The sequence below is a fragment of the Anopheles ziemanni genome, chromosome 2, assembly GCF_943734765.1.
Source record: "Anopheles ziemanni chromosome 2, idAnoZiCoDA_A2_x.2, whole genome shotgun sequence".
NCBI classification, from domain to species: Eukaryota; Metazoa; Arthropoda; class Insecta; order Diptera; family Culicidae; genus Anopheles; species Anopheles ziemanni.
In genome coordinates, this window is record NC_080705.1 from 2,589,675 (window position 1) to 2,607,384 (window position 17,710).

The 17,710-nt window shown below is 44.3% G+C and overlaps 4 protein-coding genes across 5 annotated transcripts; 3 read left to right on the plus strand and 1 right to left on the minus strand.

Moving 5' to 3' along the window:
• Positions 1-1,506: 1,506 nt before the first annotated feature.
• Positions 1,507-7,929, minus strand: LOC131283061 (S-adenosylmethionine synthase). 2 transcript variants are annotated; one of them, XM_058312622.1, is made up of 6 exons: positions 7,832-7,929; positions 7,442-7,750; positions 5,858-5,935; positions 5,670-5,792; positions 3,805-3,917; positions 1,507-2,622 (listed from the first exon to the last, which is right to left on the minus strand). In XM_058312622.1, the coding sequence occupies exons 2-6, from the start codon at positions 7,557-7,559 to the stop codon at positions 1,837-1,839; spliced, it is 1,218 nt and encodes a 405-aa protein (XP_058168605.1). In that variant the 5' UTR covers positions 7,560-7,750; positions 7,832-7,929; the 3' UTR covers positions 1,507-1,836. The 2 variants fall into 2 exon arrangements, with proteins under 2 accessions (XP_058168605.1, XP_058168606.1); XM_058312623.1 differs by lacking the exon at positions 3,805-3,917 and adding an exon at positions 5,346-5,458.
• Positions 7,930-9,621: 1,692 nt separating this feature from the next.
• LOC131283030 (sodium/hydrogen exchanger 8) lies at positions 9,622-12,697 on the plus strand. Its single transcript, XM_058312587.1, has 2 exons — positions 9,622-11,732; positions 11,809-12,697. The coding sequence occupies exons 1-2, from the start codon at positions 9,849-9,851 to the stop codon at positions 11,983-11,985; spliced, it is 2,061 nt and encodes a 686-aa protein (XP_058168570.1). The 5' UTR covers positions 9,622-9,848; the 3' UTR covers positions 11,986-12,697.
• A 1,072-nt stretch (positions 12,698-13,769) lies between these two features.
• On the plus strand, positions 13,770-16,031 carry LOC131288084 (transmembrane protein 115). Its single transcript, XM_058317187.1, has 4 exons — positions 13,770-14,514; positions 14,585-14,660; positions 14,724-15,080; positions 15,147-16,031. The coding sequence occupies exons 1-4, from the start codon at positions 14,079-14,081 to the stop codon at positions 15,586-15,588; spliced, it is 1,311 nt and encodes a 436-aa protein (XP_058173170.1). The 5' UTR covers positions 13,770-14,078; the 3' UTR covers positions 15,589-16,031.
• Positions 16,032-16,754: 723 nt separating this feature from the next.
• On the plus strand, positions 16,755-17,475 carry LOC131286584 (chromobox protein homolog 3-like). Its single transcript, XM_058315563.1, has one exon. The coding sequence runs from the start codon at positions 16,790-16,792 to the stop codon at positions 17,399-17,401; it is 612 nt and encodes a 203-aa protein (XP_058171546.1). The 5' UTR covers positions 16,755-16,789; the 3' UTR covers positions 17,402-17,475.
• The last annotated feature ends 235 nt before the right edge of the window (positions 17,476-17,710 follow it).

The following is a 17,710-nucleotide window of genomic DNA, read 5'->3' on the forward strand; positions in this document are numbered from 1 at the left end:
TCTGGCAAGTGGGCTTTATGATAAGCTGTACTATCTGCACTCTGTACATTCATCAGTTACTCATCATTCTTGTTCTTTTGCTGTAGTTACCTTTTTTTGTTTTACATACTTTTTATATTTTTCTTCTTTTTTTGGCTGTACCAAGAAGCACCCTTCAACCACCCGGCGGACCGGAGTATTTTCGAAAAAGCTCTTTTCCACAAATAAAATCCTTTTCGTAAACACAACACAAAACGTGTGCAAGTTAATGTAGAAGATAAAACTACCTTGAATTTGAATTACTTGAGCAACAGGTCCGACATACCAATACCTGCATGGCCAATGTTTTCGTTTTCGTTTTCATCTTCTCTAACCTTACTCTAAAAGCTATCTCAGCTGTGTGAATTGCTGCTGTTGCATAATGCCAATTGTTTTACACTCTGTGTGTCCATTTTGCATGATTTTGTACTCTCAGAATTTAAATTTATGGATTTTAAATCCTAAAACCACAAAAGCTTCGGCATTTCAACATTGTTAGTCATGATGTCTCGCGTACCCTCGAAGGATGGCAGTTTTAGGTAAATTATTTTGTGCATGGCGTGAGGTGACCTTCCTTCATATGATTTACTACTACCGATAGTAGTAGTAATATGGCAGTACATGGTAGATTATTATATTCATCTATTATGATCATGTAGCTGTTGTGAAATAGATTCGAGGAAAACGGTTGTTGTGTCCTTTGGCGGAACATAATCCCTAAAATGAGCACCGAGAATATGTGTTCAAATAGTCAAACTCAAATGTCTCGAACGAAAGTGTTCTAATCAAGCAGCAAGTAGTAGTGCCGTTCTAGTACTTTCCTATTCATTGCCATTTTTCTGCTTTCGTACTTACAAACTAACGTTAATTTTCCTGTGTAAAACACCTTCGATAGCTTATAATCCAAATTCAATATAGTTTCCTGAGGTGCCGACGGCTCCATGGGTAGCATCATTTCGTTGCTTTCATTTCACTCAAGTGTGGAGCGGAAAAGTGAAATGCCGTTAGCCATGGAACACAACCTTCACTCCTTTTAGTGGCATCGGGAGGAGGGGCATTCTTCTACACACTGCACAACAAGTTTTGCAGCAGGCAGCAACCATCCGTCGATGGTGTTCCGGAGGCGCACTTTGAACTTAGAAACGGGTTCCTACTGTGGCCAACCTGATGGTCTAGCTCTGTTAGGGTGTAGCGGGCGGGTCTCCATATACATTTTAAGTAATTAAATTTAAAGGTTTATGTTTTCCTTTCCTAAAGCTACCAGATTTTTTCCTTCCAGCTCATGGAGTAAATTCAATTTACTCCATATTCCGTTCCCATAGCTTGACGTATTTCGTTTGCCAATCATTTGCTTTTACTTATGACGCCATGGGAACATATTGGCGTTGGCGAATTCTATTGACGGACCCCTCTTCTCTTGTTCTCTACAGCTAATTAATAATCAGCGCTTTTATGATGTGCGGGGAACTGTGCATCAGAATGTTTTCGGCCCGCGTACGCGTGCAGGATCGTCTTTTCAAATGATAGTGTATCGACGAGAGGAAAAATGGTGTAAAACACGTAAGCACTTCATTCTTTACAACCTATCACTGATGCTGAATATAAGCATAAAAAAAATAAAAGTAATCGTAATGAAGAGAAATGAGGAAATTCTTATGAATCTAGTTTAGCTTTCTTGGCTGCGCTCGCTGCCTCCGTCGATTCCGATTCTGCGGAAGGTGTCTCCGTGCTGAGGGCGATACTGCCTGTACGGCAGTTAGTCAGCTTCTCCTCGGCGACGGTCGGTGACGGCAGTTCGACCGCACCCGAGGAGCTCGATCATTCAACGATCAGCTCCTTCGGTTCCTCCCACGGGAAACCGGGGCGTCCAAAGTGACCGTAGGTGCTGGTACTCTGATAGAAAGGTGTACGCAACTTAAGATCCTTTACGATCTTACCGGGGCGCAGGTCGAAGTTGTCCGACACGATCTTCAGTAGCTCCTTCTGGCTGTACTTTGAGGTACCGTAATCAAATACTGTGATTGACAGTGGCTCGGCCAGTCCGATGGCATACGCCACCTGCACCAGGCAACGGCGGCAGATGCCCGCCTTTACAAGCGACTTCGCGACCCAGCGGGCAGCGTACGCGGCCGATCGGTCGACCTTGGTGAAATCCTTGCCCGAGAAGGCACCACCACCGTGAGCACCCCAACCACCGTACGTGTCGACGATGATCTTGCGTCCGGTCAGTCCCGCATCGCCCTGCGGACCACCGATAATGAACAGACCGCACGGATTGATGTGGACGATCGTGTTCGCATCGAAGTACTTCGCCGGAATCACCTCCTTGATCACCTTGTCCATGATCTCCTTGCGCAGCTCCTCGAGCGTAATCTTATCGGAATGCTGCAGCGAAACGACGACCGTATGCACACGCTGCGGAATACATGCACCCGACTCGAACGAGTACTCGGCCGTGACCTGCGTCTTCGAATCCGGGCGTGCCCACCAGAATTCGCCACTGCGACGCAGCTCGGCAATCTTCTCATTCAAGCGATGAGCCAACACGACTGTCAACGGCATACACTCTTCAGTCTCATCGGTGGCATAACCGAACATCAATCCCTACGAATGACATAAGATATTAAGGTAAAACATGGCGACCCCATTATAACACACATCATCTATCACGAGCCGATCACATTCTCGATTAAGCCAAAAACTCCGCTTTAAATGATGGTCCATTGACTATTCTAAAATTATAGCTAGGGTCACTGACACACATCAAGGTCTAATACAACGGAATTTCCACGAGCATTGATTATGACCATCTAAGATCATCATCAAGCGACCATCTTTCGTCGGAATCTACTAGAACAAGTCAATGGTTCAATCATTCTCCACGCAGCCCACTGCGGCTTATCGGTGGTGCGGTACGGCCCATCCCCCTTCTTATTTGCTCTATTGATACTGACTGCTACATCAATGATCGTCTGAGAGGGTCATCAACAGCGGAGCAGGAGTGTGTTTTGACAAGCGTCTGTAGGTTAAAGGGCAATGATTCGTGTTTTACCAGCCATCAACAAAAGCACACACGTTTTTAGTGTACACGTCAGCGACGTCTGGAGCATGGCCCGAGAAAAAAGTGATGGCGCAATAAGCTCAAATAATGATATTGATACGGCGACATTCGCCAACACGTCACTCCGCAATTACTTTCAATGACTCTTCCATTCGAACCGTTCCATGCGTGTGAGTAAACATTATGTTAGTGAGAAAAACTACATTGGTACAAGCAAACATTAGATGATGAGTGAATAGAACGCCTGCAAAAATGGGACACGTGTGCACAATAGCGATGAAGAATGTGTAAACATGAAATTAATTTATTACGTGTCGTGTTTTGCAGAATAAGCTAAAAACTGACAAACGACGATTAGTTTGAAAATGAGGGATGGTTATACCAAAGGTTTTAAAAGCAACAAATATACCACAACTTTACAAGGATGTTAACCTTAGCTACAGTGTGCAAATTTCGACTCATAATTTACTTCCTAACCCAACCCAAATCCAGAAACGTATGGCCCGAAAGGCAAGGGTGCATAGAAATCACATGCTTGGTGCTACTATTTTACAATGCATTCACAGAATAGAAAGAAAGGTGGCATTAACTGATAGCAAAGCATGTTGAAGAGAGGATGTAAGAGAATAAGAGAACAATATTCTACACACACAGCAAATGTTACAAGGACCCAACTAAAGAAACATTTCCGTGTGAAAACGAGACGTTGCATTATTAGGTCTAACCTGGTCGCCTGCACCAACTTCATCGTCGGTCCTGTTCTCATGCACACCGGCGGCAATATCGGATGATTGTTGATCCAGTGCGAGCAACACGTTGCATGTCTTATAGTCGAACCCTAGAGGAAGTGGATGGATCATTCGTCGGTTGCGAATTTCATCATCCCACCATAAGCGCGTTGCACGGCGACAAACGTTCATATATTTTGTGTAGAAATCGTAAATGATTCATGAGTAATGCAACCCGAGAAGTTCACAGCCCAATAATCATCGTGCAATCGGTTTGCATGTAAAGAGAGAAACCAGAAAGAAAATTGCGACACATGCAAAGAGAAATAAAATTGATAAATAAACATTATTCTAAATGTGATCTTGATCAAATGAGCTGCAAAAATTCTGCGACAAGAAGGAAATGTGTATGGACGTGTGGTGCGCGTGTGTGTGGATTGTTAGGTGGAAAGACGAGATCGTGTAGTCGGGAACGTGTCAGACATCAGATCAACCTTGAATTAAACACCGTAATACGAGAGCATTCTTCCGGGGAAATACATTTCGTCAGCGAAAATGTTTCAACGCAGGAAACGACCATTCACAAACCCCAACGTATGCTGGAATGGAGGCAGATAACGAAATCTAGAACAAACAATGAAGACTGAAATTATAACAGTACCAGCCCCTCTGTGTCATTGAATGACGTCGAAATTAATCGAGATAGTTCTGTGAAATAAGCACTGAAGACTCGCGAGTCTGACGGCAGTGCGGACATTGACGTCAAAACCCATCTTAGCTAATCAATACTGTTTCTTGAGCACAATGAAGTTGACCCTGATCACACGATGTGTTGTCTGTAGACCACGTGCCACTTTTACCTAGCAACGTGAACCACACATTGACGAAATTCCACGTCGTTGTCCCCCAAGATCGTCAGTCAGAGAGACGAAACGGAAAGACAGATAGTAACACAACACAAGAATGCGAGCCCTGTATGAAACACTATATGAAACCCAATCGATCCGAAGTTTAATCTACTAACGAATCACATGCTGACTGCTAGTAGAACATCCTTCACGACCATGCATGCTATATCGCGTGCACTGCCTTATCAGATGAAACCAAGTGTATAGCTCGAATAGTTTACATCCCCTACGCCTGCTCCCTTGTCTGTATAGTATATAAACCTGCAAATTCATCGTCCCTACAAATATCAATAGTCCCCACCCGTCGTCAAACATGCCTTTGGTATAGAAATATCGCGTTAACACAAAAAAGAACAAACAATGCAAACTAACTATCGATGATGTTTTTTTTTACATTATGAGAAGACGGAGGTTAGGACATAACGGATGAAGATGTTACCATTGTTAGACGCGCTGCATCGATGGCACGTACCGATGAACATCGAAAAAAGGCAGCTGCCATGCCAAACTAGAAGGCGCTCACCAAAACGAACCCAAAATGGCAAAGATTCCATCCACAAGACAAGCCACGAACAAGCAGACAAAACGTCGCTGGTCTTAGTGGAGGATATATTCGAGCGAAACGCGTACCTGATCGCCGGCTCCAACACTGTCCTCATCGCGATCAACGTGTACTCCCTGGGCAATGTTCTCCGACTGCTGTTCGATCGCAACCAACAGATTCAGCGTACGGTAATCGAAACCTACATAATGTTGACGGGAAACCTCATTATGACGCATCGAATGAAGAAACAAATCATCCAGGGAAGGGGGGTAATATCTTTCACGACAAATGTTCAAGATACCGACATACAGGACAGAGATAGTGGGCATGGAGGTGGTAAGTGGGGTGTGTTGGGAGGAAGGGAATTCATTTGTTGCTCCAGTTGGCATTACAACTCCACACTAAATTACCTTTGGACGAATCATCGTAGCCAATATGCTGTACGGTTTCACGGACCACCTTCTGGTAGTCGATCACCGCCTTCGATGAAATTTCACCGCAGAGCAGGATCATGCCAGTCTTGGAAATAGTTTCTGTGAAATTGAAAAAAAAGGGCTTACAATCCACCGGCTCCTCTGTATGATTGATAGACACTTACCACAAGCCACCTTAGCGTTGGGGTCCTGTGTGAGATGTGCGTCCAAAATGGCATCGCTAATTTGATCACACATTTTATCTGAAATTTTTAAAAACAAGTATTTATTAATTACAAAAGATTCATACAGTAGGCCACGTTGAACACCATTTTGCGTGTTCCCATTACGTAGCAATTATAGAGGAAATTTTAAACAGCGCACAGAAAATGAAGAGAAACAGATAATTTTTCGAACAACTTTGCCGGTGATGTTTTGGCGAAGAAAAGGCACAAGGCAAAAGAAAGACGAATCATAAGCAAAGGAACGAAAAACATAAGTAAAGAAAAACAGTATACTGGGAAGAAAACTCAAAATAAAAATATAAACATTCCCACCCCGATCAATCGCGCCGGCACAGCATAGTATGAGTGTACTGCGCTCCGTTGTGCTTAAGAAATTGCTACTTACACCAACATGCTGCCCGCTGCGGGCAATGTTTGCGTTTTGTCGACCTACTCGCGGCGGTAAAATACAGTAGAAATGGTATCATCCAAACATCTTCCGTATCCAAGTAGACTCGCAGCGAAAAACACGCGGTTTCGCGATTCTTCGCCGCCTCGACCGGTTAGCGCGGAAAAGACTATTTGTAAGCGTGTGCGTGTGCCCCGCGTATATCGTTCCACCCCAAGGATAGAACGCAGTTGCGACTCTATGGCACGTGTTTTTCTCTTAGCTGGAACCACAGAAAATCGGATGGATTATTCATCCGACTAAGGTGCCAACTTGATATTAGCGTGTTGATAGCACGCCACATTGAAAAACACGCTACCAAAGCATGATGCAATACCGGGAATACCATGGGAAACTGGAAAAGACGACCCTCAACACTCTCTGCGATGGCTGCCAAATAAAAATCAATACTCAACCCTCCCTTTTAGCATCAAAGCAAAAACAAACAGATACGATTATGCGAAATCATTCTGCGTAGTAACTACTTCCGAGCAACCCCAAGGCTAAACTTGCTTGCTCTTGGCTAACAAACATCTGTGTCAATTAAACTATCCATCGCAATGTAATGATACAAATCCTAGACGACCGCCATGCGCCATGTTTACCACCCCTAGGGATCATTTTCAGTAAATATCGCATTATGGCATTATGTTACTGAAATGTATATAAAAATTGCGTAACTATAAAACGGGGGGAGACGAAAACCTTTGCGCATCGCGAAAATTGTGTCCTTCTACTCTTCTTTGCCAATGCTCGGACACCGTTTCTCCTGCACATTTTCAGCATTCGTACTTCACATGTTCGTTTCATGCTGCGGTGTGCGTATGTCGTCATGCTGAGATACAGCGTAATACGGTTCCGCAGCAGCAAGGCCGGAGGGGGGTTTGGGATCGAGCGCGGTAGCCTCTTTTAACGCAATCCTAACCTAAAAATAAGAACCGTCTAGCGCATGCCGCACACTCCCGCCGTGCACATGAAGTTGGACTCTGCACGTCTACGTCGCGTCGTCCCACGAAAGGGCGACACGACAAAACGGATAAATGCAGGCAGGCGGCAATCGACATAATTTTAACGAAAGAAAACCTGGGAGTGCTTACCTGGGTGGCCCTCGCCGACCGACTCCGACGTAAAGAGGAAGGAGCATCCGTCCTCCATTTCATATCCGCTGTGACCATTGGATCCACTGGCAAAGCCGTTGCTCTTGGATTGCGGCATTTTGTTAGCGAGAAATTCACTCGATTTTGTGTCACACTTTTAATCACTACACGTTTTTCAACGGAACAACTATCACCGTACACGGAGCTGCTGGCGCCTGAAAAATTCTGATGCACTTTCCGGTGTTCACCGAGTTGATGCTGCTGCTGCTTAATTTCCTTTCAGGGTGTGATTGCACTGTTAAAAGGCGGCTGTGTTTGGAAAGAAAATAACGTTATAAATTGCATGTCTCGGGCGATAAATCAACCACAACAAAGGTTCTGCAGACGTACGTCTATTTTTAAGTTGAATTAGGAAGTAAAATTCAATCTTTTATACAGCAGCACTCGGAGACCCCGGACGACCCGTCTTTTCTTCGCGAACTTTTGTGGAAAAGAGAACGTGTTGAACGACGTTTGCGTTCTTCAGACCGACGGAATCAAAGTCTATAGAAGAGAAGGGTCTATGCATTGCTATTTTCTGCTTCTCCATGGAATTTGACAGTTCGTTAAGAACAAAAATACAATATATTTCTCCAACCAACCAACATAATACGCTGTAATAAGTAGTAGCAGGTAATGAACAATTTATGTCATTTGATAAAAGCTCAAGATTTCCATCAAATGATCTCGAATGCGATTAACATTGTTCGCACTTCACACTGCATAAACCTACTGCTTCTAGAGACTTTGATCGGAACAGCACACTGCATTTCGCGGCAGCACTGCATTTTCTCTATCAAGTAACTATCAATTTGATTTGGCAGTTAACGAAAACAGAAATTCAATTGGTATGATCACCAAATTATAGTAGATAAATCTTATTAAAACCTCTCAGTATCATGCATGAAGCATCTTCATCAGTAGAGTTCTCCGAACTTAATATTAGAGCTAGAGGATCGACCCGTTAAATGTGAGTTTTAGACCGAGCACAAATTAGGTTCTAGAACCTTGCTTTGGAAATAAGTTTCATGAACCTGCCATACAGAATTTGTTCTGTATTGCACTGCAGTTCTAGTTCCAGTAATAACTAACCGTTTGAAAACTCAACGAACTGGAACAGAACAGAAAGGACACGCGCGCACTTTACAAATCAACCACTGGCGATGCACTACACTTGGCGAACTTGCTTCAACTGATTGTCCGTAAACAGACGTTGGCAAATTTATAACGGCCGTGTGATTTTTGCTTACCGATTCCGCCTGGTCATTACCGTCCGGTGGCGTCTGTGTGTTGATAAGGAATTTCCGAACCCGCGGGTTAGAGATTCAAAATACACCCCTCTTCCTGAGCCCACCGTCGGTTACTGTCTACCAGACGATAGTGTTGTTTGCTCTGGCAAACTGCTTCTCATCGTTTTCTTCTTTTGAGGCATTTTGAAAACATGCTTGACCCCAACTGCGCGCTCAGCTGTGTCGGCATGGTCGACCAATCCTAGCAGCAGATACGAGATTAAGCAAAAACACTCACAGGGAACCATTTAAAATCGCCAGCTTCTCCATCACTAACTTCACGAACATTTGTTCACGGAAGTTGCCTGTGCCTGTGGTAATTCCTTTAGAATCGCCTGATGATTGATAAGCAAGTCGGGTTTTTTTAAATAGGTTCTCTGCTAACACAACATAAAGCGTTACGTGGGCTAAGAAACACGCGACCGCGAGCGTGCCATTCATATGGTAAAGAAGGTGTTGGCCCGAAACGGAACGGCCTTTGTTTGGGCAGTCAGGTACGGCTTCTTTATTTTAACCCAGTAAAAAGACGCAGGTCTGCGCTGGAGAAGTGCTGCCTATAACAGGATGATGCTAAAAATATTCAGTTCTCAAAATCCAAAAATATCTGCCCGATCCGGAAACTGCCTCGTTTGAATCTTGATAAGAAAAGCTAAAAATAATTTACCCATTTTTTGAAGCTTTTGCCAAAACAGCAAAGACGAAAGCTCTCTTGTTTATCTTTTCCGATTTGACGTTTCGTTGTATCTTGTCTCTTTTCTCACTTTTTCTAGCTCTTTCTATCTTTTGATTAGTGCACCGGAATCCTTCCCCATTCTAGCATTCATCGTCGCGCTTAGCTAGGATAAACAACGTGTGCGTTTAGTGCGAAAAACTTTTTGCGCGTATCAGAGAATGTCTTGAACGGTCCGCGGAGATTTCCGATAACTTCAAGTACCTGCCCCGGGCGATGCAATGGGTCGCCATCCTCTAGATCGCGAACATTCGATAAGTGTGAAAATTTAAATCTCAACCAACCGAATCGAACCTGCACGAAACAACGAAAAAATAATCAAGGCCGAGCTCAGTGCCACTTTCAGAGTATGACTCAAACCTTCAAGGACACCATGAAGTCGGCTGGAATCTACTTTCTGGTGATTTGTGCATTCCTGTTTACCACGTTCTACAACGTCGCCTCTGACGTGGACGTTAACCAACCAGCAAGCTCTGTAATTGCAACTGCTGCTGCGCCGAAACCGATCGATTTGAAGAATGCATCCTTAACCGTCCAGGGCGCTGGTGTTCCGGCGGTAGCACCTTCGGCCGCACCGGATCCGAACCATGAAAAGAATGACACTGTACGAACAGCTGCATCAACGGTGGCGTTGGCATCCACCGTAGCAACAAGCACGGCAGCTAGCAGCAGCAACAGCAGCGGCAACCAGACGACAGCGGCATCGGCTACAATGTCGCCGGAAAAGAGTGCCGTGGAACAGGAGCACTACAGTTCGATGTCGATTTTTTTCGTCCTTTGCGTTATCGCTCTTGGCATTCTGCTGATACACATGATGCTGCAGACCGGCTTCCAGTATCTGCCGGAATCTATCGTCGTCGTGTTTCTGGGTGCATTGATCGGCCTGATCCTTAACGTGTCCTCCGTCAAACACATCGCCAACTGGGAGCGGGAGGAAGTTTTCTCGCCGACCGCTTTTTTCCTGGTACTGCTTCCTCCGATCATATTCGAATCCGGATACAATCTGCATAAGGGTAACTTTTTCCAGAACATTGGCTCAATTCTGGTATTTGCCATCATTGGTACCACCATATCGGCCCTCGTGATTGGATCCGGTGTGTATCTACTAGGGTTGGCCGAGGTCGCGTACAGGCTGAACTTCGTGGAATCATTCGCCTTCGGTTCGCTGATTTCCGCCGTCGATCCTGTCGCAACCGTGGCAATTTTCCACGCACTCAATGTAGATCCGGTACTGAACATGTTGGTCTTTGGCGAATCCATACTGAATGACGCTATTTCGATCGTGCTTACGACCACCGTCATGCCGATGGTGTCGGGCACTAGTGCCGGTACTGGAGAATCTATCTTCTCCGCCCTGAATACTTTCTGCATGATGTTCTTCGCTTCGGCCGGCATTGGCGTCGTGTTTGCCCTCATGAGTGCACTCCTGTTGAAACACATCGATCTAAGGAAACATCCTTCGCTCGAGTTTGGCTTCATGCTTGTATTTACGTACGCTCCTTACGTACTGGCCGAGGGCATCCACCTCTCCGGTATCATGGCGATCCTGTTCTGCGGCATCGTGATGTCACACTATACGCATTTCAACCTTTCAACTGTTACGCAAATCACGATGCAGCAGACGATGCGAACGCTTGCCTTCATTGCTGAAACGTGTGTTTTCGCATACCTGGGGCTGGCCATATTCTCCTTCAAACACCGGTGCGAGTTATCATTCGTCATCTGGGCGATCGTTCTGTGTTTGCTGGGGCGCGCTTGCAACATATTCCCCCTGGCCTGGTTGGTCAATCGATTCCGCGAGCACAAGATCACCAATCGAATGGCTTTCATCATGTGGTTTTCGGGGCTTCGGGGCGCAATTTCCTATGCCCTCTCGTTGCACATGCAATTTTCGACCGAGGAATCGCGTCATGTCGTTATTACTACGACGCTGATCATTGTGCTCTTCACGACGTTGTTCTTCGGCGGCTCGACGATGCCATTGATGAAATACCTGCAGGGTGGCAAGAAGGTAAAGCGAACCTCGCGTGCCGGACGTGCCGGCCGAAAGCGCAAGGAAAAGGCTCTGTCGCTGAGTAAAACACGCGAATGGGGACAAGCGATCGATTCGGAGCACCTTTCGGAGCTGACGGAAGAGGAAGAGGTCAGTTTTACGCAGTCCAGAATCGGAGGATTCGCCCGGTGGGATCGTAAGTTTTTCACACCCTTCTTCACGCGTCGATTTACGCATCAGGTGAGCGATCAAAACATGGTTCGTTATTTATTATTATTATTCAATCGAACCAATGTGTTTACGTGCATCGTTCCAGGAGCTGCATGATTGCAAGAGTCAAATGGCAGATTTAACAAACAAATGGTACCAAGCGATAAGGATATCACCGGACGATCCAGATGATGAGGACGACGACGAAGGAGATGCAGTTTCGGAACGATCCACCACGAACATCGTGTTTCCCGGACCGAGCAGGAGCAGTGGGAAATCCTGATCCAACGATATACCCGGCCACGCAATACGCTCCATACCAGTGGCCACGTCGCCCACGTCGTCGACGGGGGTAGATCGTCCCGCTAGCACTGATGCAGATCGTCTCGCCGGGACGGCTAGATTGTACGATACGTCTCCGCTACGTACGGTTGATTTTCTGTAAATTTCAGTGAGTGCTGTGAAATGTTATACGCATATACGTAAGCAGGCGCACCCGAAACCACAAACGACCAACCAAACCGCTACAGAAGCACTCTTTAGATAGAGCACGGCAAAAGACGTAATAATTAAGCCAAGGTGCTGGTTTATTCCACCATGGAGTACAGGGAGTGATCTTTTTATCCATATAACAAACAATTTAAAGGTTTTTATCCTATTCAACGGTGATAATTCGCTAGTCAGGTGTAGCTAAAAAGAGGAGAGGGGGTATATGGGGCATAACGGATGTAACCGAGGTGCACACGAATCAGTCATACGAATACGATTGCCAACAACATTTACTAGATTTTATTATAGAAATTTTTTCAATATCATTACTAATCACAGCCTCGTCCAGTATAGAATCTTATACCAGATACACCGGTGAATCTTACTTTCTTATAAAAACAGAAGATTCGAAGCGGTTAAATTCTATTACAGCTCTGCAAGCTCTAGCAAATGGTTATATTTATTGTGAATTTAGAGAATAAACGCACAAATATTATTGTACCAACACATGTGAGATAGTTGCACGGTGGCTTATATTCTTACTTGACCGCAGGCAATCGTCTTGTAACGTGGTACTTGTTGCCTTTAAATACGTGTCAGCGAAGTATAGTGATCATAATAAAATTTCCAGCTTTATTACAGAGTGTTACAAATGGCACATCAATTTATGCCTGTTTGTACTGTTCTTTCCAACATCAAAGCGCTGATAAAATTGTAGATAATATGTGGTCAATATATCCAAACGATCGGTACAATAAACACCAATATTTCGTAATGCTGCAGGAAATATGTTCGAGTTTCAGATCATAACGTTTCCGATGTTGCTGTATGTGTGGGCATATGTAAGATGATGCCTTCGGCGCCCTAAGATTAGATAAGACTATACACCTGTTCAAGCGCCACGTAATTGATTCGCCAAGGGTGCCTCATGGGTAGTAAGATTAATAAACCATTGGCAAGTACTTGTTTTTGTTTTTTCCCCAAAACGTTGATAATGATTCTTTGAAAAATATTTTATTTCTTTTTTAGAAAAGTGAATGTGAATGTGAGCGAATATCACAGTGGTGTAAGGATTAATGTTTCAGTTTTGTAGCATTACCCCCTCCAGTAAAAATACACCCCGCATTACAGTCAAAATATTACAAAGAATGGAATTAAACTGCATAATCTTATTGTTCAATCTTCTCGATTAACGACTATTCAAAAAATGTCGAGAAATAGCCCATGCCGTGTGTAGTGATGGAAAAATAAAATCCCTGCAGCGATTCAAATCCATCCGAAGATCCGATTCACATCGTCTGAGTATCGACTGCAGTGCAACTTGACTAATTCGACTAATCCTGTACCTAAATCGACATCAAATTAAATAGACTAGAAACAAATCAATATCGAATGAAATCGTGTCCCAAACAAATAAAATCTGATTCAAATTCCAAGCGAATCAAATCCGTCAACTGGGACTCAATCCTTTAAAATCCGCCAATGGCTCGAATCTTTGAATCTTTCGATTACTGATTCTGTCAACAATACTCTTGAAAGGTAGGAAAATTGGTAAACAAAAGAAATTGCAATCGAGACGAAAAGTGTTGAACTGCAAAAACAACATTCGTTGTTATCAAGTATTAGAAACCCTACAGCATTTCTTTGACTGTCCTCTTCTAGATTTCACTTCCCCTGCACAAGGATTCTTTTGCATGTTACTCACATTATCTGTGCTGTCAATGCCACACGGCTGTGTTAGCGGCTATTCCTGGTCCCTTTACTGGTGACACGGCATAAATGTAAAGAAATCAAGGAACGCGCGTTCTGCCGTGTGAAACACGTACAAACAGCGTAGGAGCTGCGGTAAAACTGCACTAGAAGGTAGATCGTCCAAGGCAAACCACCATGGCAAGCAACAACGCGATCTACATCCGGCAGCAAATGTCGGCGTTGCTGGGCAGTACTTCGACATCGATAAAGTTCATCTGTATCGCCACGTTAGTCGGTTACATGATTTCATTCTCCGAACGAATATCGGTACTGCTGTGTGTCACTCCCGGGTACCTGATGCCCCCGACCTTCTGGGTGTGGACCATTTTCACCTACTTCTTCATCGAGCAGCACTTTTGGGAGGTGCTGGTGGACTTGGTAACCGTTGGTCTGTGCGGGAAGCTCATCGAACCGTCGTGGGGACAGATGGAAATGCTGCACTATTTCGCAATCACCAATGTTGGAGTGGCCATTTTGACTAGCTTCTACTATCTGTTCTATTCAATGATTACCAAAGATGCCGAGATTCTATTCAACGTGCGTATCTACGGATTGGCTGGTATGAATGCTGGTAAGTGAAGTTTGTGCATTAGTAACTTTAAATCTATCCACTAAGAGTATAATGTTACTGTTTTCTTCAGCAATCAGCGTAGCCGTCACTCAGATAATGCCGGATCATCTAATTGCAAGAACTCCTCTCGGTAAATTTTCAAACCGGTAAGTCTACGCCAAGATAACGAAGGATAAAATACTTTTACTAAACCGTCTTTTTTATTTCAGAAATGTACCGCTTACTGTTGTAATAGCATCGATTATACTATGGGCATGTGGGCTACTGGACGGTACGTACCCGGCCATGTTCGCCTCTGGTCTGTATGTGTCGTGGGTTTACCTCCGGTTCTATCAGCGACATTCAAACGGAACTCGTGGAGATAGTGCGGAAAATTTCCGTTTCGCAAGCTTCTTTCCGAACGTGTTGCAACCGTTTATTGCCGTCATTGCCAATCCTGTGTACTTCGGTTGCCTACGGATCGGTCTGGTGAAGCGATTGAGTCCACAGCAGTCCAACTCGTCGTCACTGCAATCGGTCAGTGTGCATCTACCCGGCGTGGATCCCCATGACATGGAACGACGGAGGTACGCGTACATACCCCTTTTGCGAAGAGATGTTTGCTACTAACGGTCTCCGATATTTACTTGCAGACAAATTGCCCTGAAAGCTCTCAGTGAACGGTTGTCCAAAACGACCGACTCTAGTCGTCAGAATACCGTACCAAAATCTTTTCCACAAAACACTGGAAAACACCATCACCATGGGCATGGTCACAGCCACGGACACGGCCATAGTCACGGCCACCATCACCAGCATCACGGCGGGGTTTTGCCATTCCAAGGCACATTCCCAATGACTATGGAACGCCCAGCGATTCCATTACCTCCTCCACCATCTATGAGCTTAACCGGCAGTGGTGTGCAGAAACCGGCGGGGCTAGGAAGCTCCACTATTCTGTCCCCTACCAGTACGGCGACAGAGCTGGCCACCCCTGCGTCCGCGGTGGTCTCCAACCTAATCAACCTTGAACAAGGCGAAACAAGCAGTAGTAGCAACGGTGTCCAGAGTGGAAAACCTACGTCCAACATTTAAATTGCTCTATCGTCTCCCGGTGACTTGTATCATAACAAGCCTTTGGCATAGCTTTAAGAGTTGTTCTGTTTCTTGTTTTTTTTCGTATCCACCCCCCTTTGAAACACACGCACTTAAATCATTTTTGATCGTTGTTACAAACTGGTGTCCCCAACACACGACTCATCTCGGTAGAACAATGCTGACGAAGATTACCTTCACCTGAGGTACTTGCTTAAGAACAAATATGCGACAGTTACTGACTAATTTAGAAAAATCCATTCGGATTGAAAGTGGCGCAGTGGATGTTTCATTTTTAATGTATTGTGATTCCAAATTCAGAACGACCAGCAAAACGGAAAGCGCTGGCAGAAGATATTAGTGCACCATTTAACACGACATGAAATCCATAGTATATTTGAAGCAAACAAGAAAAGATGGAATAAAACAAACACTATTATTAGAACAAATAACAATTTCAACCTGTATTTGGAAAGAGTTTATTTTTACTCATTTAAAGAACGGAAAATGATTTGAACTAGATTTGAAACGGTTTTCATTTCTGTGAAAGTCGTTGAAACGGTATTTTTGGCGAAACCGAGAGAGAGAATTTGAGAGCTCTAGTTGTCTCTCTCTAACTGACAGTTAATTTCCAAACTTATGTTTATACCTACGCATCCAAGAGCAATAGTTAACAGCCGGTAGTTTTGAAAGGCTATGTTGACTCTAAAATATCGCTTTAAAAGTTAATCTTGTATCAAGAATAAGTTAACCGTCCTATGATAATACAAACCAGTAGCCCTATCATAGTATTAGAGTTATTTAAACTAGATACTGGTCGCTTAAAAAATTATACACAACGGAAATGAAACGGTTTGGACTTTTCAAAGCGTGCTGCTAAACGTTGTCAACGATTTTTCACAAATCGCGGGCAAGCTGCTACCAAAGCCTCATTCCTAATTCGCTCGGTACCAAATAACGCTGTGCGTCGTGTTCGCTGTGGTTTTGATATTAGTTTTGTCGAAGAAAGCACGCTACTGACGACTTTGCTGTACCAAAGAAAGCAGGTAAGAGATTATTCTTAAGAATTCAGCCAAGTTTCCATCACTGGCGTGGCAAAAACCTGTCGGCATTCTGATGCGTCCTGGCAGTGTGCAATCAATGATGGCAGACATTGGAAAATAAAGCGCTAACCAAAGGGCATCGATCCATACTTTCAGAAATGGGTCGAACAAAAGAAAAAACCAACAATGATGGCGATGATAGTGCCGCGAGCAGCGAAGAGGAGTACGTGGTAGAAAAGGTAGTTGATCGCCGCGAAAGGAAGGGCAAAGTCGAATATTTGCTAAAGTGGAAGGGCTACGATTCGAGCCTCAATTCCTGGGAACCGCGAGAGAACCTCGACTGCCCGGAACTCATAAAAGCATTCGAGCAAGCACGTACCGACAAAGCTAACAAGGACGGCAAGGGCAAGGAAAAACGGACATCCAAGAAGAAGAAAGGTGAATCAGACAATGAAAATGACGCCACTGACGACGATGTTCGAGACGATGCCGGATCGACAAAATCTGCAAAATCCAGCACCACTGATAACAAAGCAGACAACAACGAGGAAGCAGCAGATGAGCTTACCGGTTTCGAAAAAGGATATGTTGCTGAGCGCATCCTTGGTGCAACCGAAGCGGATAAGGAGCTGCTTTTCCTTATCCAATGGAAGGGCAAGGATAAGGCGCAACTTGTCAAATCGAAAGAAGCCCGGAAGTATTGCCCACAGCTCGTTATTGATTTTTACGAAGAAAGGTTGATTTGGCAGACCAGTGAAACGGCCGAGTAGAATTAGTAATCTTGACGTTTTTTTTAATAGTTTTTCTCATGTTTTTTTCTTTTCAAGTTGGACATTTTGAATTGTAATCACTGCAAATATAACTAATACGAATAAATAGTCGGAGCAAAGTACCGAATAATCCACGATCGATTTGGGTTTAGTTGATAGACGGTTTATCTCATCGCTAACTTTAAACATGTAGCGGTCTATAGCATTTTTGCCATCTTAGTAATGCAGTATATTGGAAACTAAAGTTACTTAACGAAATGAATTGCGACTATTACATTGAATAGCGAGCAAGAATAATTCGATTTTGGA

Coding starts and splice junctions, on each gene's coding strand:
- LOC131283030 (XM_058312587.1), top strand. CDS start 9,849: ATGACTCAAACCTTCAAGGACACCATGAAGTCGGCTGGAATCTACTTT. Junction 11,733..11,808: donor CGCGTCGATTTACGCATCAG/GTGAGCGATCAA, acceptor GCATCGTTCCAG/GAGCTGCATGATTGCAAGAG.
- LOC131288084 (XM_058317187.1), top strand. CDS start 14,079: ATGGCAAGCAACAACGCGATCTACATCCGGCAGCAAATGTCGGCGTTG. Junction 14,515..14,584: donor ATTGGCTGGTATGAATGCTG/GTAAGTGAAGTT, acceptor TGTTTTCTTCAG/CAATCAGCGTAGCCGTCACT. Junction 14,661..14,723: donor CTCGGTAAATTTTCAAACCG/GTAAGTCTACGC, acceptor TTTTTATTTCAG/AAATGTACCGCTTACTGTTG.
- LOC131283061 (XM_058312622.1), bottom strand. CDS start 7,559: ATGCCGCAATCCAAGAGCAACGGCTTTGCCAGTGGATCCAATGGTCAC. Junction 5,936..7,441: donor GGTCGGCGAGGGCCACCCAG/GTAAGCACTCCC, acceptor TAAAAATTTCAG/ATAAAATGTGTGATCAAATT. Junction 2,623..3,804: donor AAGTTGGTGCAGGCGACCAG/GTTAGACCTAAT, acceptor TGTCATTCGTAG/GGATTGATGTTCGGTTATGC.
- LOC131286584 (XM_058315563.1), top strand. CDS start 16,790: ATGGGTCGAACAAAAGAAAAAACCAACAATGATGGCGATGATAGTGCC.